General features: G+C 31.7%; 2 protein-coding genes, 1 long non-coding RNA gene and 1 pseudogene across 11 annotated transcripts; all 4 read right to left on the bottom strand.

The window, feature by feature from the left end:
- Nucleotides 1-1,038: 1,038 nt before the first annotated feature.
- On the bottom strand, nucleotides 1,039-1,469 carry LOC109120112 (uncharacterized). The gene is made up of 2 exons (XR_002027564.3): nucleotides 1,372-1,469; nucleotides 1,039-1,254 (listed from the first exon to the last, which is right to left on the bottom strand). It is a non-coding gene; the product is annotated as an uncharacterized lncRNA (long non-coding RNA).
- Nucleotides 1,470-8,207: 6,738 nt separating this feature from the next.
- LOC101251180 (protein MITOFERRINLIKE 1, chloroplastic-like) lies at nucleotides 8,208-12,977 on the bottom strand (annotated as a pseudogene).
- Nucleotides 12,978-14,193: 1,216 nt separating this feature from the next.
- LOC101265230 (protein WHAT'S THIS FACTOR 1 homolog, chloroplastic) lies at nucleotides 14,194-16,303 on the bottom strand. The gene has a single exon (XM_004237734.5). The coding sequence runs from the start codon at nucleotides 15,872-15,874 to the stop codon at nucleotides 14,621-14,623; it is 1,254 nt and encodes a 417-aa protein (XP_004237782.1). The 5' UTR covers nucleotides 15,875-16,303; the 3' UTR covers nucleotides 14,194-14,620.
- A 934-nt stretch (nucleotides 16,304-17,237) lies between these two features.
- On the bottom strand, nucleotides 17,238-22,197 carry LOC101264923 (pentatricopeptide repeat-containing protein At3g61360). 9 transcript variants are annotated; one of them, XM_069297279.1, is made up of 8 exons: nucleotides 22,050-22,197; nucleotides 20,067-21,697; nucleotides 19,689-19,776; nucleotides 18,981-19,127; nucleotides 18,835-18,895; nucleotides 18,682-18,747; nucleotides 18,407-18,517; nucleotides 17,238-17,499 (listed from the first exon to the last, which is right to left on the bottom strand). In XM_069297279.1, exon 2 carries the CDS (start codon nucleotides 21,598-21,600, stop codon nucleotides 20,086-20,088), a length of 1,515 nt encoding a protein of 504 aa, XP_069153380.1. In that variant the 5' UTR covers nucleotides 21,601-21,697; nucleotides 22,050-22,197; the 3' UTR covers nucleotides 17,238-17,499; nucleotides 18,407-18,517; nucleotides 18,682-18,747; nucleotides 18,835-18,895; nucleotides 18,981-19,127; nucleotides 19,689-19,776; nucleotides 20,067-20,085. The 9 variants fall into 9 exon arrangements, with proteins under 9 accessions (XP_069153380.1, XP_019069138.2, XP_069153381.1 ...); XM_019213593.3 differs by having other exon boundaries at nucleotides 18,981-19,031; XM_069297280.1 differs by lacking the exon at nucleotides 19,689-19,776 and having other exon boundaries at nucleotides 18,606-18,747.
- Nucleotides 22,198-23,746: the final 1,549 nt, after the last annotated feature.

Genomic DNA, 23,746 nt, shown 5'->3' with positions numbered 1-23,746 from the left:
AAAAAAAATCTGAAACGCGCTGCTGAAAGAGACACGTCAATTTTAAAAGCCCTATAAAAGGAATTTCATAATTTCAAAAAAAATTATACAATAATTTAATTAAAGTAGAACAAAAGAAATAATTTTTAATTATTTTTTCAGCAACATGTTGAGCAGACACGTCGATGGAGAACTAAAAGTCAGAACTAAAAATGATTCTATAATTTCAAAAAAATTATACACTAATTAAATTAAGTAGAACAAAAGCAATAAATTTTTAAAGTTTTTTTTTTCGAAACATGCTGAAACAGGTATGTAGATTTTAAAAGTCTTAGTTAAAAACAATTTCATAATTTCGAAAAAGTTATACACTAATTAAATTAAAGTAGGTTAAAGAAAAAAATTTAAATTTTTTTTTCCAGAAGACGCTGAAATAGGCACATCGATAAAAATGTGTCTGCTTTAGTAACTCTCTCTTATATAATAAAAGAATATATACTAGTTCAATAAATACATACAAGTAAAAAAAAATCTAAAAGAAAACAATTAGAAGCAGAAAAAAATATATGGAGATCAATATAAATTTTTCTATATTTTTTTCCTGAGAGAATGTAATATAGTTAAAAAAAATTTTACAATAGCTCCTCAGTTTGTTGATATCTTTTTTGACCTTTTATAATAATGGATTATTATATATCTAAAATAACTTTGGATATTTAAATTTATTCCTTTATAATAGATATATACAAATTATCCAAAAAAAATATTATTTAATCAGTATTACATAAGATTTCTCAAAGTAACATTTCTTTGAGTCTTTGACTTTTAAATTAGAAATTTGCTTAATAATTTATTTAATTTCATTAAGTAATGTGTACTTTAGATATAAGATTTGAAGATAAATATTTCTATCAAATCAAATTTTTATTTTGTTCTTTCCATATATACCACGTAACATATATAGAGAATTGTCATATATTGTTCCTAATATCATCATGTCATACAAATTGTAATAATTTATCATTTAATATATATTTGAAATGTAATAGACATATATAATTGCTCAATCAACATCAATAATAAATATTTTCATTTCATTATTTGCTTAACAAACAATTTGACAAGTACAAAGACTTTGACTACTTCCCGAAGCAGCACAAGTACAACTATGAGGCATTTTACTTGCTGGCCATTGAGATAGAGCTAGAATTCCACAATCAATGTTAGCACATACGTCATTAGCAGTGAAAGTTCCTGGGCAAAATTTAGGTTCACCTAAAATAAAACAATGAGAAAACTACATATTAACGATATGATTAAAAAGATAAACGATGAAAATAAATATTTGAACGCATGATTGTAGATAGAAAATTCCATATGCATAATACATACCTAGTGAATGATTAAACAAAGTGAAAAAGATTGTCATAGCGAAAAGAAAAGACATAATGAAACTCTTCATTTTTCTTTCACTATTGAACTTTTGTATGATATGATAGTATGAAATGTTGACACCATTCAGAACCTTATATAGGGTCTAAAGAAAGATATGAAATTATGGTATTAATTCATATAAGGCTAGTAAATCTGCAATTTGTAAGTTACTTACCAAAATATACAAATGGACTTATGGTATTAAATCATATAAGGCTAGTAAATCTGTATTATTAAAAGGAAAAATTTTATATATGGCAAACTTAATTGATTAAATAACATTATATGGATATAATATTTCTAATTATATTTATGGGTATAGTTTAGTTATTTTAGGTATTTTTAATTTTATATATAAGGTTTCTTTTATTTTTATTTATACAATTTTATTTTAGAAAAAGTGGTTTGTAACTGAAGCGTTAAATATGCTAACAATAAATTTAGATAATGCCATAATTTAAGGTAAACGTTCAAATTTATTATTATTTTTTTAAAAAAAAGTATACAGCAATTGAAACATAAGATAGATTTGATTTTGCTGTTTTATGAAACAACAGTTCATCCATTTTTTTTGTTTTTCTTTATAATCGAATACAGGTAATCGTTCATTGGATGAAAATTCATGTTTATTATTGCAATATATACAATGTTCTATTGGATTTACAAATTTGAATGTATGTGCGTTCGTTATTGTGGTGATAATTGTATATAGCCATATCGTAACTGGTTTAAAAAATATATAAATTTTTTAAGAAGAAATTTCGTAGGATACAATTATATACTTTTTGTTAATGTAGTATTTGTATATTGAAAAGAAGATCAATGTAATCGAATACAGGTAATCGTTGGTGATAATTGTATATAGCCATAACGTTAGTGTTTTGCTTTTGAAAACTGATTTCAAAAATATAAAAAAAATTAGAGAAGAAAATTCATAGGATACAATTATATACTTTTTTTGATGTAGTATTTGTATATTAGAAAGAAGATCAGTGTAAACACTATTAATCAGATTGTATAAAAGTGTTGTATTAATTGTATATATGATTTCTGTGAATGATTTGAAATAAAATTTTGTTTGAAAATTGTACAGATAATGACCTCATTGGCTACTAAAATATACAAATTATAATCATATATGAAATTTTTCCATCTCTATAACTAAATCCAATTACTTTTTGTATATGTATACAAAATAAAATAAAATATGGAGCCTTTAATATATAATCCACTACTACCACTATTAAAACTTAATATATTATTCATTATACATAACTTAAAGTATGTATAAACTAATCAAATCCACAGACACATACAATAACTAAAGGAATATACAAATAAATAATTGAAGATATATATAAATAACTAAAGCATGTGCGTACTAAACATGCAATATACTATATACAATTACGTGAATACAAAATTTGCTTAAACAAATAATTTTTTGTAATCATATGAAATTTCCCATTTGTATAACTAAATACAATTGCTTTTTGTATACGTATACAAAAACAAAAATAATATGTAGCCTTTAATATACAATCCACTACTATCACTATTAAAACTTAGTATATTATTCACTATACATAACTTAAAGGCTTAAGTCATATACCGCCCCTTAAAGTTGTCCGCATAATTCACTTAGACACCTCAACTGAGATTTGTACCTATTGAACACCTAAATTGTTCAAAACATGTACCTATTAGACACATAATGCTGATATGACAAAAAATGTATATGACACTTCCTTGAAGCGCGTGGAAAGACTCAAAATAGTGTTTTTTATATATATTTTTTTTACATTTTTTCTTCTTTTATTGACACTTGACATTATAATTAACTTAAAAAATATTTTCTTCTTTATTTACACTATTTTCAAAAAAGAACTCACTCCCTATCTATCATCTTCTTCATAGTTTAGTTTATAAAACTTTCTTCATTTTAGTTCCAACACTTTTTTTCATTTTTTATATACAAAAAATTTATATCTTCCAAATATGAAGATAATGAAAATCAACTATAAAGATTCAGATTTGAAAGAAAGTCTTCGTATGATTTATTTCAAATCTCATAAAAATAAGGAACAAGTATGAAGAAGATGAAAAAAGATAAATGATTTTTACGTATAAAAATAGTTAGCCAATATTTATTTATCACAATTTTCGAACAAAGATTTTTACTCAAATTCATATGTGGTCATTAAATTTATCAAAAATCATATAAAAAAATTTGAAAGAAATAATTTTGGAGCTATCAATTTCATTTTGTCATCGACGTAGAGTTGAATAACCGCCAACAAAATTTTCTTTCTTCTTCACTCTTAGTATGAAAAAGAAAATTAATCTTGAAGTTATTTGAAAAAAATAAGGTTTTGTAATTTGAGAAAGAATGTGTTTTGGGAAGAAGATGAAGATGAAAGGGGGTTGGGGTAAGGTGGGGTAAAATAGGTTGATATTTTCATTTTTTCTTTTTTCTTTTTCAAAAAATTAGATATTAATGTGTGTGTGTTTTTATAATTTTCGGGCCCAATGCCAAATGTTATTTTTTGATTAGTCGTATTGTCACGTCACTGCAAGTGTATCACACACTCTTCAAATTTTTTTGTTGATTATAAAAAAATGTCTAATAGAAACGATTATTATATAAGTAAAAGTGTTCAATTGATAGTAATATTAGTTGAAGTGTTTAAGTAAATTATGCGGACAACTTTAAGGGGCCGCTGATGACTTAAGTCTAAATTAAAGTATGTATAAACTAATCAAATCTACAGACACATACAATAACTAAAGGAATATACAAATATATAATGGAAGATATATATAAATAATTAAAACATGTGTGTACTAAACATGCAGTATACTATATACAATTACGTGAATACAAAATTTATTTAAACAAATAATTTTTTTGTATATTGACACCTAAGTAACAAAAAAATTGTAACTAAAGTTGTGTTTTAAGCCACTACCTCATGATTATGATGTTCTTCAGATCCGTCAATTTCAGATGCATTCTCCTCTGAATTACTGTTTACTGCTTTCTTCTTTCTTTCTCCTTGTACATTTTTAATGCCTCTAGTTTTGGCATTTTTAAGAACTTCTTGAACTGCCGTAGGGTCATATTTTTTTTGATCTCAATTCTTTCATTGTTTGTTCATGTTGAACGTGTTTGGATTTTACCATAGACCCTACATCAATCCCAAAATCTTGAGTTAAACCCATTGAAAAAGATGGTAAATTGTCAACAAAATTGACGTGCAATGGAATACCTCTAGTAATCCTCATAGATGAAGATGATTCATTCATTCTGATTTTGAAGAATTTGAGATCTAATAAGAACAAACAATCGATTATTTCACCAAAAAAATATGAAAAAAACATAAGAAACACAATACATAAACAATTGTTGAATAAGAAAAAAAAATGAAAAACGACTAAAATTTAGAAGTACCTGCGAAAGTTGTATTCAATTTCGGGAGGGAGGAACTGAATTTTTGACAATTTGAAATTCAAAATAGGATTGAAGTATTAATTGTAGGAGAAAAAGGTGGAATATGAATAGGAGAGATAATATTGTTTTGTGTAGAATTATATACAAATTTTTTTAAAAAAAGTTTTTATACGATTGGTTTAGGAATAGGTGGTGGACCCCATTAATTATAGCAAAAAAACAAACAAACTATAATTATAGAAAATAAATAAATTAAACTATATCCTTATTATATAATTGAAAATGAGTGAAGGTACCGTTTGAAAGAACTCAAACGGAGCACTGATTGCAAACTGGACAGGGCAGACGACCTTGGCGTACTGAATGGCGTGGGGTGCCAACCCGTAAACTTCAGAGCATAATTTGGGGCGGTTTGGCTGGCGTGACTCACGAGGCCCCAACCCAGAAAACCCGACGGATTTTCTTGCTCGTTTTCTCACCCTAACTTGCCTGGAATTGAAATGTTTCTTCCCCAATCACTTGGGTTCGATTACTTAACATAAGTACACTCTAATCTACTTATTACATACCTCAAAACACTCACTTCCACCTCAAGAAATCATCCAAAAATCCAACACAACAAGATTTATGATGAATTTCAATTACACTTCTCAAGAACTCATTAAGAACTCTAATCTTTCGACTTCAAGAATGAAATTTCGCTAAAATAGCATTATTGACGTGTGGGAGAAAAACCCAACACTATGGAAGCTTAAATACTCTTATGAATTAAGCCCATGGCAAAAATGGAAAAACCTCGACGAACATCTTGATTCTATCTTCTTTTCTCCTTTTATTTTCTCTTCTCTCAAAACTCCAACTTATTTTTATAAAACTTAAACTGAGTCCAATCAGTTTTGTTCCAACTTAATTACCAAAAATGACTTTAATTAATTTGATAGTGAAAAGACCATTATACCCTTCTAAAATCATGTTTTGACTTTCCTTATCTAGACAATGCAACTTCGAATTGACATATCTCCCTCATACAAACTCAAAACTGAGCAAATTCGATGGTGTTTAAAAGATAATTCAAACTTCTTTACTACGGTATTTGGTAGCATACCTAACTCATCCTGAGCTAGAAATTATGGTCGTTTGAAGTCGACACAAGCTCATACTTTGCTTAACTTTGTCAAACTTTTCAAATTTGATTATTTCTAAAAAAAAAACGACTTCTTTTCAATTCTAAGTCTTTCTAATTCTTTCAAAAAGCGAGGTGTTACCTTATGATTATTAAATTTTAAATTTTTAATATTATTCAAATTATATGATATTTACATTGATTCTTGCTTTCTATTTAGTCAGAATACCTTGAGATCTTCATAAACTTGACATGGTTCATACAATATTAAGACGATACTATTATTTTGAGTTTATATATTCTAAAAATGAAATTTATTAGTTTCTTAATAAATTATTCACAAAAATTTAAATAATAAATACATTTTTAACACAAATAAAAAATCTATGTGAAAGCTACTAAATTTTTTTACATTTATAAGTGATAACTTTGCTTCATTACATTACATATTCAATTTTTTTCTAAGCCATATTTGCCTCTCCTTTGAGCTTTGAACTTCGATCACCTCGACTACTTGATAGGGGTGTGCATCTGTCGGTTCGGTTTGGTTTTGCATATAATCGGTTCGATTTATCGGTTTTCGGTTTTAAAATATGCTAATCCAATAACAAATCAATAAGAAATTTTTTATCGATTTATCGGTTTTTGATGTTATCGGTTCGGTTTCGGTTAACCCAATAAAAAAATGTCGATCAAATAATATATAATAGTACGTATCTTATAATTACATGTTACCAACTTACCGCCAAAACATAATAGAAAACTTTGAATGTTGATCAAATTACTAACATTCACAAACTTGCAAAAGCTATCGCCTAGAATTACGAACTAGAATTAAAACTAAAATAAAATATTTCAATGAGACAATCTTGAACAGTTGCTTGATCCACCAGATAATCAACAAAGTTCTCACCAATTTCCTAACCAAAAAAATCACATAGCCTGAAAAGCTAATATTGAATCTATTTATGTATTAAATTATGTATATTTAATATTGAGGAAGGGTAAGTAGTAAATAACTATCGTCTTATTGGGTTATCGGTTTACCCAATAACCCAATAGGAAAAATCAAAACCGACCCAATAATCCAATAATTATTTTTTCTAAACCCATTAAAAACTCAATAACAAAGTTCTCACTAATTTCCTAACCAAAAAAATCACATAGCCTGAAAAGCTAATATTGAATCTATTTATGTATTAAATTATGTATATTTAATATTGAGGAAGGGTAAGTAGTAAATAACTATCGTCTTATTGGGTTATCGGTTTACCCAATAACCCAATAGAAAAAATCGAAACCGACCCAATAACCCAATAGGAAAAATCGAAACCGACCTAATAGCCCAATAATTATTTTTTCTATTCCCATTAAAAACCCAATAACAATAACCCAATAACATTTTATCGGTTCGGTTTTTGCACACCCCTACTACTTGATCTATTTCACCGCATGAAATTTAGATACATTGTAACTATCTAATTTTGTTTTTAAAGTCATGATGACAGTAATTATAAAACAAAAAAATATAATAATCAAATATGATAAAATCTAATGTAATTAAATAAGTCTAACAAAAATAATTCAGAAAATAACTCTGGAAATATAACAAAAGATAAATCATAATCCAAGACAAGTTTAACAAGTCATAAGAGACTAAAGAAAATACAAATACAATATATATATATATATATATATATTAAAAGATTCAAAATTAAGCTTGTATAAATACAATTTCAGACACAACAACGTCCAAGGGCTATCAACCCACTTATTTATAAGTATTTATTCTTCTCAAATTTAACTTAATCCATTTATTTGATACCTTTATTCAGAATGGTTAAAAAGAATACTTCTAATGTCTATTGAGTAATTTTGTTGAATAACTCTATTCCTATGGGACCTAATAACTCCACATGTCGGGGGGTGGGGGACATTTAATGTATGGAGGATTGTTTAAGTTTAAATGTTGGTTATGAGCAATATAGTATAACTCAATAGTCTTATTCGCCAAATCATGTATATTATGTGTTAAATTTATAATTGATTATATATTATATTAAATCACGTAATAATGCATTTCACATTAACTTGATGGAAACACCCGGTGCGGATAAGTTTTTTCCGTGATGAAATGAGAAGTATAAGATTAATTATTTCCAATTAAGAGCACAACTTTAGGAGTACTATTCAGTATCCACCTTGTTGAAAAGTACAAAATTTATGTAATAAGTTTTATAAATGTATACACTATAGTATAAAGTTTACGTAATCATATTACAATAAAGATGTACAATGATAAGTTTCTACTCTAAACATCAACTAGTAATCTGAAAGAAGGTTGACAATCCAAAAGTGCTTCTCTTGAAAGGTTCAAAAGTTCAACTGTTAAATGCTTTTTGCTATTTATTTGTTACCTGCAACCCGCCCCCCCCCCCCCGCCCCCCTACAGTACTACAGCAAGGGTTAGTACCATTAGATTGTAGTAGCTAGGACATTGTAAGATCGAGCCATGACTTTTGTCCAATCGATTAGAACTTGGTTAATCGTCTCATTGTTGGCACTGCAAAGAAAGCGGTGAGCATTTTCTGCAGTTCCAATCTGATGTAAGTACGAGTCGTTGAGAGTCTGTGTAATGGCAACAGAGCCAAGATAAAAGAAATTATCTTGCAGTGTGAGGATTGATGAGGAGAAATCCCGAGCAGGGCTTGCTGGTACTACCAATGCATCTACAAAAGAAGATAAAGGTCATTAATGAATCAACATATTATGATTAGTATAAGAATCAACCAACCAAAACATACAACAGAACTTGTTAAAAATAATTACAAATCTCAGTAAAAGGCATAGCTATTAAGAAAATAACTTCTTTCTTTTCTGCTAATGAAAGCACTAAACACATAATCATCACATATGCACATTGCCTTTTCTTTAGTAGAATGACTGGGAAGAATAAAAGAAACATACTAAGAGCTTTTATTGGTTTATGATGTGGCTCTTCACATTTTCCTGGTGAACAATCCATTTTGCTCTTTCATTTCAGCTAAATTAACACCAGTATGTTGTGGATATATCGAGTAAGATAATCTTTTCTCGAACTCCATAACATAGCATTTCTAATTAAAAGGTTGTATAGCGAGGGGGAAAAAGGCTCAACTGCTCAAGAAAAAAAAGGTTTGGGAGTGGTTTGGTAGGTCAATCATCTGTCTGTCATGCATATATTGTGCTCTATCCTAGTTTGACCAATTCTCTTGCTTAGTACAACCATATGATTGAATATAAAACTGCTTTGCATAATCAAATGGCACAAGATTAGATTTGACATAAAAATTGATAACATACTTATTCATATCAATTTTACGCAAAAGTAATATTCTGAATTCACTGCAATTTACTCTAGTGTTAAGCTTTTAATAGAACAAAAAATGATGTGAACTTTTAGCATTTGGGGGTGGGGGGGTCAGAATAAACATATAATACTGAACAAACAGATTTCAAGGAAACCAGTTGTTACCATAGAAAGAGAATCCAAAAGCTAGTTAAGTTGGATCACCACAAGGAAGATCAATCAACTTTATAAAGTACAACTCTTTTGTGGACTCTTAGCCAAAAGTCTACTTATTTGGCAAAAAGTACACAAAAGTGTTCCTATTTAAAATTTAAGGCTAGTTATGGAACTTAGCAAAATCTTCCATAGCTCTTAAACTCCATGCCCAGTCGACCGGGAGGGGTGTGTGTGTATATCTTAGAAAGTCTGCTAATACAAAAGACAAGGTGGAACACTGATTACAAATAGCCATGATCACCATATATGATTCTCAAGTAAGACTCTTGGTCCAATGGTTTAGTTGAGTTTTCTTTATCATAAAAAGGTTTATGGATCCTCTTGATTCAAATTCTAAGCTACTTATTTTTTACATTGAAAACTCTAAGAACATTGGTATCAGGAATTGTGAAGTCAAAATGGTAAAGTTATCTTTCAGCACAGTGCACAACTTTATTAAGGGCAAAGCATGTTTCTAAAGAGTACAGGATAGATGACTGTCAAAGTACTTTCATTTTTTTTTCCTGAAGTCCATGTAGGAATTAAGGACATGAATTTCAGTTGTACTATTTCTCCAGAATGAAAGCTCCTATAATGATTATTTTTTATTGAGAAGCAATATATGCCACGAGATGTTTTCAGTAGGCTTCAGAATTAAAAATAAAAAGAAAGAAGTTTATAGGCCCCATAAGCTGAATCATAGTGGTTCGTGGTATGTTGATTACCGCTGCTAAGTATATGCAATGATCTTCTCAGACATAGGAAAAAATAAAGAGAACGAGAAAATATTTCTCCAGTTAATACTATGTGAACTATAATGCTAACCTCATCCTAACATTTAGTGGTATTTACTATTTAACTTACATAAAGAGTTAATCACGTTAAATCCCCCTCTCCACCTCCTCTCTGAAAAGGTGAATTCTGCCCCCTTGACAATATTTCTAGACGATCACTAGAAAAGATAAATATTCTACTGATGGGTGATATCAGATCACAGACCCCAAACGAACTTCAATGTTAAGGAACACTATGTTCTAATACAAGTTGATGATGCAATATCAAAGGGGCCAGTGATGGAACACTTCAGCAAAATGTTGTGGATGCAATATTTCACAGCTGGTTAAGCCGTCAGTGATCGTTTTGTTAGAAACAATGAACAAAGATTTCGGTCTATGTTCCTTAACAATTGAAGAAATACTGTGTCCCATTTCCATTACATCGAAAATGTACTCTAAACTATAAAAATATGAGAAAGTGCAATCCACATTATAATCATCCCCTGAAGTCTCAGTGACCAAACTGAGCTGCCAAGTTCATCTGTTAGCCAATACATGCAGGATTCCAACAAATAAACGTGCAAAGATGCACTTTCACATTATATTTTTTATTCTTGAAAGAACACTTGCACATTATTTTTTCTTTTTGAATCAGTAAAATGATTTTTTATTCAAAAGATAGCATTAAGATGAAATTGTAGTATGCACAAGCAGAAAGCGATGCACTTCCAATCATACTAAACACAATGTCTGGTATTCCCTAAGGTAATTTGTAATAGGTCAGATGTCCATCAGAGAATAAAATATACTGCGGCCTCTCCTTCCAAATTGTCCTCTAAAGGTCAGGTGCAAAACAACATAACTGGCTAGCTGAAAAATTTCCTTATTTCTTCTGAAGAAGTATGTGGCACAATCATTCTGTCAACAGCAAGCCGACCAATAGTATTCTTAACCATCTTCTTATTGTGTTACCCTACTGCTATCATTTCCATCTTTTGTGGTTCATTTTCATTATACTTAAAGCTATCAATGAGAAGCTCCCAAATAAGGCATTCTCTTGCGCTACTTCATCACGCATACATTAATTATCCAACAGTAGATTGATGTTCTCACATTTTCAATCAAGTAAGCAGATACTAGACTATTACTGAAGTGTCGAACATAATTAGAAGACAAGCACTTAATTAGTTTTGATTAGTTGATTTCTGAAAATAAATGGACTATGTAAGATCTTCACTCAATTGTTTGTCTTATGTTAGAGAGAGAAAAAAAGCAGACAAGTAGATATATATATCCGTCTAATATTAGCAAACTGAATCCAGAGACATTCTTGTAAGCCAATTTGTAAGGTTCCAACTTGTAAAGACACTAACTACAGAGATATGATTAGAAAACAATAAGAAAGAAGAGCACTTACCAAAAGTTTAATAACTGAATTTAAGAACCACACCCGCACACTCAAATCGACCTGGGATGCATATACGCTTCAGCGGGAACCAAAGTCTCTAACTCCTTATGCTTCAGATACTGATCCAGAATTGTACACCTAGCTGTTTCAAATGCAAAGTACCCCAGAGCTGAAAAACAAGCACTATGAAATACTCTAGGGACCATTCCCATTGAAAAACCAGTTCACCTTTCTCCTTTCAATATCTGTCTAACAGTAGCCAAGACGCCAGTAACCATAGCGACATCAACCTTATTGGAAGGTTCAGAATCAAATTGAGTCATCGACCTTGTCTTCACCACATCTAAAAGCATTGTTAGTGAAGCTGATATTACACCAGCCAGTGCCCCACAACACACACTCTGAAATGGCTCCAAACACTCCCTTGAGCAAATCAAACAATGAATAACTCAAGGCCCCAGCAGAGAAATTCCTCAACAATGTAGCACTATATCCAGCATACAATCCCAAGATTCCATCTTTTTCCAAGGTTCTCATCAATACCTGCCAAGACCTCCCTTTAGCCCCAGACTGAATCCTATGGGTAATCAATTCCTTCAGCGCCATTATAGCCGATGACCCTATCCTCCCTTTGCCCCAGCTTTGGGTGGAGTAAGCACAGAAGAGTATACTGGAAATTTGGACAATTCCCAAAATACACAGCTGAGAAAGAAGTGGACCCAACAATTACAGCAGAAACACCATTGTGATATCCAAGACACCCTTTGCTTTGAAAAGTTTCGACAATGACATCAATTGTTCCACTGTAAATCTCAGACACCCCTTAGTTTGCGGCTTAGTTTTGATAGTGTCAAGTGGGTGGAGACACCCATATGTGAATGCACCAGTGATGCCACATAAGTGCTCTTTCAACCGCAGAGGATTCTTAAACAACACATGAACTTATTGGGAGTCTCTAGTGGTAGGTTTTAGAAAATTTGAAGTGGGGTTCTTGATTTGTGTTTAAATTGAAACAGGAGTTGAGGAAAACTTGAATTTGGGACTGAAAGGATGGTTTCTTAACAAGTATCAAAACAATTTGGCAATGTGAAATTAGTTTATTTCCCCCTTTCACAACCAATAGAGAGTGCAAAGTAAGACAGCAGGAGTAGCAGATGCAAACAGGTCCTAGAAAGCAGAGGAAAAACAGATATTGCGCACACAAGAATAATTTCATCGTCCTTCAGATATCTTGGAGTCAACCCCCCTACAAATGGGAGCATAGTATGTAGTCTTCCCTCTCTTCCTTCAACAGAGTAGAGAAACAATCAACGTATTTCCACTGTAAAGCACGAGAGCTTCAGCCTAACATTTGTTTTATTTCAACATTAACAAAGTGGAAGTAAACATTACAAATCAACAGAGGAATCAGTTCGTCAGAATATTGAACATAAAATAGGGATCAAACTCCTTCAAGTTGACGTTCACACCCATCAGAAGAGGAAATAAAAGTGAATCCCATTAGTGCCACAATTGCAAAACTAAAATAGATGGTCACTAATTGGCCAGATATACAGGGCCAAACCAAGCTCCTATACTACAAAAGCGTTGAAAGAAGGACTTAACATTGTGGGTTTCGTTTCAGGTTTTTCCCGTCTCGCTTCTTCAAAGTAAAGAATAGAAAGGAAACAGAAAACATATTACTCCATTAGTCCCTTTTCACTACAGTAAATGGTTATCCATATCAAATATGCATAGAAATGTTTGTTAATTTACCCACTAAAGGAAATTCTGTCTTCACGATGTAAAAGCTATAATTAGTGAATGAAGCCACAGCCAAACTCTTGGTCTATGAACAATCTGATCATAACTGCATATATGACCTAGTTAAAATTGTCTGAGGAAGTTAAATAGGACAAATTCAGACATTATATGCTTATTTGGAATCAATATCATAAAAAGCAAGACCAAAGAACAGATTTCAAATAGCAAGCAAATTTGATGATAGCACAAGAAAACTACCAATGCCCTTGAATCTTCCCTCTGTCCTACTTTGAAAATCTTCTTTATGACATAGGGGCTAGAATATTTCAAGAAGAATCTTTTGATTAGATCTAAGGGCTCATCCCAACTTCAACTACTGAAACAATATTAAAATAACAAAATTCAAGCCTACACTTCTCTTTGAAAAAAACTCTTTGAGCAAGACATTCAGAATTATATTTACACCTTTAACTGAACTGAGAGAAGTGATGAAATTTGAATATCTCCTACCCACTACCTAACAGAAAATACTTCAGCCTATAGAACACATTTTCTTCGTGATCGTTACACATTTTCTATTTGATCACTAAAGTAGAACTTCTAGATAATGTCTATCATATCTCCCAGCTTTTGGAATAACAAATCAGAAAGCCCTCAACTTTTACATCTCAAGGTGCTCAAGAATGCTTTAGTAGTGGAATCCTACATGAAGAATCCACAGTAAACGCATGGCTATACATTGAATGTATATATTTCAAATTTCATCCAAGTTTTAACTTAGAAGAAAAGAAAAAGGTATGTTACATTAAGAATAACACAAATAGTATAAAGTACAAAAATGGTGCAAAATGAACTATGTAAGTGGCACAAAATATTTCTTGAGATAAAAAAAAAACAGTTTGTAAGTCTCAGGACCTCTCAACAACAAAAAGACAGTTAACAAAATAAATTGAGCAGATTAGGTTCAGACATATATCATCATTCAGAAGTAGCCAATCTTTATCTGAAAAGAAATATGTAAGGAGAGAAAGGAAGGAGCTGATCCTAGCAGATTCTTTTAGCTCATCTTATAAGCTTTTCTTGGTGGGGCAACAGGGAGAGGCACAAGGAGATCAGAGAAATAAAGTGATGTTAATATGGATATGTTTACATCTTCCGTTCCTTATGGATTATTGTCATCAAACAGAACTTTGTAAAACCGCTTTCTCTCTTCCGGATCAAATATGCCACCTAGATCTCCTCCCTCTTGTTCTGATGTTTCGTCGCTTTGGTTCCTCCTTTTCTCTGGCTTTGGCATTATCATGCCTCTGTTCCTCTTCTTCTCCAAATTTAATAGATAATGTCTGCGATTATATTCATGGAGTCCCTCCTGCATCAATTCACCAAACTTCTCCTTGACAACAAGAAGATGATCCTTTTCGATCAGTTCAGACCCATTATATGCTTCCCTCAGGAGAACTGTATAGATCTGGTATCTGTTAGAAACATAGAATATTCCAGGATGTTTGAGCAGAAGAACATTTAATTTCTCTGGTAGACATAATTCTCTTCTAAAATGGCCCAATTTGAAAATTGATGCTTTCTTCCACAAGGTCAATGACAACAATTCATGCACCAACCCCACTGTTCTCTTGTCCATTTCCTTTGAACCCTCCACTAAACCATCAAATCCTGAATAAGGTGAAATATATGGAGTAGAATTAAAATCTTCAAACCTTTCCAATGATTTGACCCAAGTTGGAGGCAATGAGCACGGAAAGCATGGCTCTCGACCATCCTTTTTAGCCATTGTTTCGATTGCAGAAATAGCTAAATCAGGATTCCAGGCTGTGAGCTCTATCTCCATCGAACTCCGTCTCCCAGTGTGGTTAACAACTCTAAATATTTGAGGGTACTTAGGTACAATTCTGAGCAAATAATCATCAGGAAATCCAAAATTTCTCCTTAGTTCATTAAGTTTCATAACATTTAACCTTTGATCACGGGTCATCATCAACAACTTAGCTAATCGGTCTGCGTATAACGGTTCTTGCATATCCTTTACAGACTCTTCCTCTTGAGCCAAAAACATCATTCTCTTAGTCATCCCACAATAATACTCGTCATTCTCAAGGTAGACTTCAAAGCAACAAGGGTATTTTTTAAGCCAATTTAAAGCTTTGCCTTGAAGATCAAGAGTCTTAAACTTCTTCTGCAGATACTTAACTGATGCGACCTGGTCAGGACATCTCATAATAATGTTCTTAATCTGATTATTAACTACCCATCTACGATTTCTATGTAATGCAGCTTCAAGATCTGGATCTTTCTTCATTGACCAGAGAGAAAACCTTCGCACAAGATGAAAATTAAACATTGCATCACATAAACTCAAGTACCCATTTCTTGGGGTTTTCACATAAATCCAAGTTGCCATTTACTAATCACCACTTCCACAGTACGAGCTATTCGTTCAGACAAACAAAGTTCATATTTTGAACCCAGATACTCGAATGGAGATGGGGTTAGCGGTACAAAGTTCAAATTTTGAATGCCCTAGAATGCTATAACTATGATTTCTCTTCGTTCTAAAAAACAACAACATAGAGTCTGCTACAGAGAACATATGAAATCAATTCAGATTCATTTGAAGGCGCAATTTGATAATATTGGAAACCCAATTGCTTAAATTTGCAGAAAAGATGAAATATTGCTTACTACCAAAACAACGAGAGAACCAATAATCGGAGAGGCGAAGGGATCTTGGGTTTTCTGCTCAGTGTTATATTGGAGAAATACATTTCAAACTTTTTAATAAAATATGATTTTTACCCATAAATTCTAAAAGCCGTTAAAATTAAATCATATGTTTGTATATTATATAGCAAGATAGAAATGTCGATGTAATAAGATTTATGACTTTCGCAACAAGTCAATTAGGTCGATCTTTATAACAAATAACAAATAGTGTTCATGACATTGAGCAATGTGATAGTTCGGAGTGAGTGCAACAAACATCTATCCATACTGCATGAAGTAGACGAAGCATATGATTTTATTACTCTGAATCGATTATTCGTTATTTTCATCAACCCTATCATCAATTTCATATTTACTGAATATTTCATCACTATTTTGATGTTTACATAAAAAAAAAATTGTGTAGTACATTGCAAACAACTACTATAGAGGTTTTTTTTAAAAAAAATAAAAATTTGATACTGAATGTGAATTTTTTTAAAGCTCTCAAATAATGAAATTTGACCTAATATTAGTTTTTTTCTAGTATTTAAGAATTTGGATTATTTGTCAAAAATATTTGTCGAATAATGACAATATGTATAAATAAACACTATTGGCCAAATCTTTTCCCAAATTTTAATTGAAAAAAATCTATGGTCAAACAGGTAACATTATGTTTGGATTATTGTTATTTATTATTTCATAAGGTATCGTATCGTATTGTACTAATATTTTAATGAATATAATGTTTGAATAAATTATTTCGTTCACCATAATTACGTAATATCATATATTTATAATTTAAATGATAAACCAACAAAAAAAAGTGAAGGGCAGAACTAATATGAAAAATACTAAAGTAACAAAACGATTACACCAAATTGATCGTTGCATAAAATGAATGTTTTATTCTTACCTAATGATACAACTATAATACAAATGGGTTACAACCATCCAAACAAAGCGTTGGTTGTATAGTTTTCAAGATATAGTCAGTTTTTTTAAAAAAGAAAATTATTTAATATTTGGTCAGTTTGTAGCAAGTAAATTACGCAATATATCTAAAGGAGCTATTTAATTAGCCCGTTGAATATATGCAAATGAATGTTTTATTCTTACACTTATTACATTGTCATATGAGGACATTACATTTTCCTCAAAAGACAAATTCTGTACTAACTAGGCTCATGCATTGTTTCTATAATAAGAGCATTGGTGTTCTTGTGACAAGGTCGATAATAAATCTCTTAGTATAGAGTTCAACTCATCTGACAACAGAAAAGTGGAGCTGTCATTGGTAAGCCTGTGAGTTACCTCAACCTGCAAAATGAGAAGCCAATATGTAAACACTACTAGTTCAAGGTATTATAACTCTGTTTGACAAAGAAAATGGCAATTATAACTATTAAACTTTCACAGAAACAGAAAATCAACATATTGATAGTTCAATGCAGTTCAACATTAGAAGAATTCTACTTACTGATGGAACTAATACAGGTAATAACATGTCCCCTCATACAGTCGTTAGTTATCTTGGTTCATGGGAAAAAAATATACTCCAAACTGATTGAGACATTAAGATCAAGTGCCATAACAAACTAATGTTATCCCATGGATAGACAGATTCAGATTGAAGGAGACGTTTTGAGTCATTTAGTTCACATGCACAGATTAAAAATTGTAAGAAATAGATGTCTACGGGAAAATCATTCAGTTGCTACCACTTGAGCAGTTGGATCTTATCGCTATTTTTTGGCATTTCCATCTCTCTACTCAAATGTGTTTAATTTGGTTTCCAGATTTGGAGATCTTTTTAAATCTACACATGACAAGCATATCACCCCCCTCTCCCACCGTGCCACGTCTAGAACCTCTCCCCCCACCCAAAAGAAAAAGTTGGCATTCTTTCTCACCATGCCAAGGTTGCCATTCTCCCTTTCCTTACAAAACACTTCCCTCCTTCCCATCACAAGCATTCTCTTTGCGCTCCTTCCATTAACCCCACAGCACCAAGTTCAGCATTTTTCCTTAACTCCCCACTCCACCCCATATGTCTTTATCTTCTCCATACCCGAAGATGTAACCACTAGACATCTTTCTTCCTCCCTCCCACCTATCTAACCTTACACCAGAACCCCTATCCACGTACTTCATAACTCCAAACAGCCTTCAAGAACTACTGATTGCAACACAAATCATGAGGGCATAACAGAGACTGTGAAAGTACCTCTCAGTATTTAGATCCTTCCGCGTTACTCCTGATGGAATCTAAGTCATAGTTTTAGACAGCACTGCCAAAATGATACTTTCTAACAATTATATGCATTGCATGAGGCACCTGCAATGGCGAAGTGTCCAATATGAAGGTAAGCTATCAAAGTAACTTCTACAAAAGAGGAGTTTAAGGACTAAACCGAATAACAAACCTGCAATAAGTGTGATCACATAACCTCTTTTATAGGAAAAACTTCTATCAAAGAAAATAATCTCTCAGGATGATACCTGGTGACCAGCCTTGTGTATATATCCGAGAGACCTAAGAGCATCAATATGTTGCATCTCAAAGAACTGGCAAGAGATAAACTCAATTAGCCTTTATTAGCTTTTGTTGAGGAGAAATAAGACTATACATATTATATCCAAAAGAAAGCCGACCTTGTTAACTAAATTAACCATTCCATTACTGTGCATTGTAGATTATGCTCTCTGAAGCAACCTATCAAATTATAATAAACAATCAGACACTAAGAAATAAACACACAAGTTGTTTCTAATGAATCTATGAAGAATAGATTACTTACCATTTGGAAGTGCCAAATAAATCACGAATTGTGAGCAGATGCCCCCTGTGGCTGCATGGAAGTTTCATAATCATAAATGTTAGTGCAACGGCATATGACATCTAACCCTCCCCATAAGCAAATTTGAGCCCGAAACACCAACAGCACCTAAGTTTGAATAACCAAAAGAACATATAAATGGTAGTAATACATGAGCAAGCAAAATGCCATGACATTTCAGTGGAATTCACACAAGCAATAGATTACTGTAAGGAGAAATGGTCTAACCCATACTTGTAACTCACTGCAAGGAAATCTAAATTGAGATAAAATTAAATATCAGGATTCAGGTAACACTTAAGTAGAAATTGGCCTGGAGAACCTAGACATCTTAACGTTAACAAATAATAATATAACGTTTACATGTACTCATCTAGACATACACAACTGTAGAGGCTACTGTGAAAAATGAAGTCTACTGCCACAGATAATTCTCAGCATTTAGCAGAAAATATGTTCCCATAATGGTCTAATACTAACAACAATACAATGACAATTAGGAAAACCAAAAGCAGAAAACCCATAAGCATGGTAAACTTGCACAACCTAAACTCAATGAATGAAGATTGTCAAAGAGCCCGAAATACCAAAACAAATTCATGATGCATGAATCTTTCCATTTTATACAAGTGTTCAAACATTTCAGAGAGAAAAGAAAATGGAGCATACACCACATGAGTAGAGATAAAAGATTTAGATATAATCACGTGCTAGAGGCCAAATGCTCATCGTACTTAAAACTGATCTTTTAGCATTCCTGTAAATAACAACAGTAGAATTAATCCAATAAATCTTAAACAACACAATAGAAACACAGTCTCTCTTTGCAGAAAAAAATCCGATAGACAGTTTCAGTGGTCATGAAACAGCTATAGGTAACGGCAACAAAAAATTGAACCCAAACAAATGGAAAGATCATAAAAATATCATTGTTACGCAAATTCCAACTAAAACAGAGCAGTCATTAAAACCAAATGAATATTTAACTCACAGAAATATCTCAGCTATGTGTAGAATCAAGTAAATCAAGCAACTAACTTTATTCACCTTACTTGCAGCTCTGTACCTAGGCTGTGCCAACAGTTTGTCCATTAGGAGGCAATATCATTTCTAATCTCTTTGTCATTTGGTAGAGCTTCTGTAACTTTTCCTCCTCTCCCAGCTGTAAGAAAAACCTCTTCAACATCTGAAACACTAGCTCGCTCATGTGCCTACCCCTCTTCAACATTTGCTCAGAGCACTCAAATGCTTCTTCAACTCTCCCACGAGAGCACAATCCTGTGACCAGAATTTCTAAAGAATGGCAGTGTGGACAGTGCCCTTTATTCATCAGGTAATTCCATAAGCTCAAACCCAGATCAACTCTCTGGTTTTCACAAAAGAATTTCATCAGCATCACAACAGTACGTGCCTTGGGCAAGAAATTTTTGTCAACCATCCTTTCGTAAAGATCAATGACACCACCAACATCATTTGATCTTATCAATCCCCACAACATAGTGTGGTAAGTTACATTGTCGAACTCAATATTTTTCTCTTCCATCTCATCCATTAAGACTGCTGCAGATTTGACATCCCTGGATTTGGTAAGAGAACTCAAAAGGGCATTATAGGCTCCAGTGTCTGGTTGAAAATTTCTCTTGAATAGTTCATTGAATAGTTCCTTAGCTTTACTTATATTACGAGCAATCCCTGCTCCATGAATCAAAGTTGTTATTGTTTCAACTGTAGGCAAGCAATTTACCCTATCCATTTCTTCAAACAGCTTCAAAGCATCACCAAAGTGACCTTTCTTGCAGTATGCATCAATTCTTATACTGTATGTTACAGAATTAAGCTTAAAACCTCTTTTAACCATCTCATGGTAAAATAACTCTACGGCAGTAATATCCCCTGATTCCTTGAACCCCAAAAGCAAGATATTCATTGTCTTGGTATCAGGTGGGAACCTAGAATGGAGTTTGTTGAATACTGAACGAGCTTCTTTCATCTGCCTTTGTGAGCAAAATGCTCGAAGAAGAATATTGAACTCTTCGGTGCCAAATTTCTTCCCAGGGAATAAATGCTGCTCCATCTTCTCAAATGCTTCAAGGGTATCTTCATAGGACTGGTATTTTGCTATTCTTGATAGCATGATGCTCAATGACTTAAGGGTGAGCAACGACGGTTGTAGCTGTTGAATTTTCTTCATTAGTTCCCAACCCTTATCAAAGTATCGCATTCTTGCTAGTACGTGAAGTGTCTTCTCAAATGCATCAGAGGTTGGACTATACTCAGGATGGTTGAGGCAGAACTCAAAAAATTCATATGCTTTAAGACCATTTGCATGTGCCGCAAATAGGCGACCAATGACATTTTCAACAAACATGGTAGACAGGATACTCGAAGAGACATGACGTTTAAGCATTGGTTGCAGAGGCTGAACAGGAAAAGGGTGGTCATTGATGATTCTAGCAATTGTTTCAACTTCATCTTTTGTTTCTGAAACAGAATGAACCAAACTGCTTGACAAAAAGCGCTGTCCAACAACTCGCAAAACTCGGCCAAATTTATCTATTCGAGTAGAAATCACAACCACCATTTTAAGCAAAAAGTCAAAGTTTTGCACTTCAATCAATACAAACACGCTAACAACCACTCCTTATCCTATCTGAGTGAGCTGACAATTGTTTAGCAATCTACAGAGATTTTAGCAATATATTAGAGAAAGGCAGCATCTAAAAGTTCATCAACTCAAACAAATTAAAAGGTATCCTCTTACAACACAAAAATAATACTCTAGCCTTCAGTAAATCTTAACAATTTCTAAAAAACTAATCATAGTGATAACAATACTCACTTATACCACTAAATCATACCAGCAACTAAATGAAATTAAAAGAACTCTTATTTTTGGTAACTATCAGCAACACACCCAACAGTTCCACTAATCAGTATGCAAAATGAAAAAGTGAATGCAAAAAAAAGAAGGTTTATGAATATCAAATGCTTAGGTTAGGGTTCTGTAACTCATAAAAGTGAAAGACTTACTCTAGATAAGGAAGGCCGAACGGCGACCGGCGACCGGCGACAAGGACTGCAAATTCTGGAGCGGGTGCTTTGGAGGAATGGCGAAAGCTAATCACTGCTTAAGAAAAATTGCTAACCCGTTTGATTGTTTGAGAGTTTAAAATATCTTTGTAGTATGACTTTAAGCTAGCTTTGACATTAGATTTCCAAATATTCTTGGCAAATATTATTTGAGTGAAAATTTGGGTGAAATTTCACCACGTGTTTGGCCATAAAATTTGAAAAATATATTTTACCTTTTTAGAAAAATATGATTTATACACACAAGTTTTAAAAATTATTTAAACTAATTAAAAATTTGTATTACAAGTCAATTGAATGTTTGTTACAACAATAACAAATAGTGTCCATGACACTATAGTGTCCATGACACTAAAACAGTGTGATAATTTGTGTGAGTGCAACAAGAATTATTTCATACATGGTGAAGTAGACAAAGCACATAACTTTGTTACCTAGAGCCAATTTTTAATAGTTTTCATCAACAATCATATTATTATTTAATATTCACTAAATATTTCATCACTATTTTGGTGTTAACGTAAAAAATTATGTAATACAACTCAAACAACTACTAGAGAGAGTGTTTTTATAAAAGATAAAAGATTGGGGTAAAACTTTAATTTTTAAAATATCCCAAATAATGAGATTTGGCCCAAATACTAGAAAAAACAAGTATTTGGAAATTTGGGATATTTGCCAAAAATATTTGTCAAATAATGACAAATTGTATGAACAAACATTATTTGTCAAATTTTTCCCAAATATTATTTGGAATATTTATGGCCAAACGGGCCCTAACATATAACAACCCTTGAGTTAGGGTTGTTTGGTAAAAAAATGAATAACGCATGAATTAGTAATGCAGGGAATAGTAATGTATGATTTGCTTTTGTGAAGTGTTTGATTCATTGTTTTCAATCTCAACTTGTATTTGAAATTAAATTTTTAAAAAATCTTTTTTTTCAGCTATATCCTTAAATTATTATATAATTGGATGAAGGTAGATAATTGTCGAAAAATATTTTTTTATGACATTCTCACTAGCTATGAGAAGAATAATTTTGTTGTTCTGTTCTCAATTTTCTACTTGAATTATTTGAGGATAAATAATTTTTATCTTAATAAATTGATCACTAATAAAATATCAATTTTAAATTTAAAAAAGAGAAATCAACTATTTTTAAAATTAGAAAGACAACCAACAATTGCAAAATTGAATAAACCATGTACATTTACACATAAAAATTGCAAGTTATAATTTTAATTTGTATGTAATTTTTTAAAATTGTTCATAATACGAATAATTAGTTAGATATTTGTCTTTTAATTAGTAAATATTACATAACTCGCATGTTAAATTTGTATTGATTTGAATTAGATATATTTAGTTACAACTAAGTCTCTCTAAATAATTTGTAAACTAATTTATTTAAATAATTTTATTAGTACAAATATAAAACATAAAATCAAGAAATAAAAAAAAAGTTTTGAGGGATATTTTTATCATTATATGCTTATCCCATGATATTTATATCTTATGTATTACTAATACCTCCAAATGTAAGATATTAGTAATGCATCCTATAATACCATGTAGGATGTATAAACTAATTCATGGATTATTTATACATAGGACACAATCATATCAAATATAA

The sequence above is a fragment of the Solanum lycopersicum genome, chromosome 4 (assembly GCF_036512215.1).
Source record: "Solanum lycopersicum chromosome 4, SLM_r2.1".
Taxonomy (NCBI): domain Eukaryota; kingdom Viridiplantae; phylum Streptophyta; class Magnoliopsida; order Solanales; family Solanaceae; genus Solanum; species Solanum lycopersicum.
Note: the sequence above shows the minus strand (reverse complement) of the source record. Positions and strands in the feature narration are given on the sequence as shown.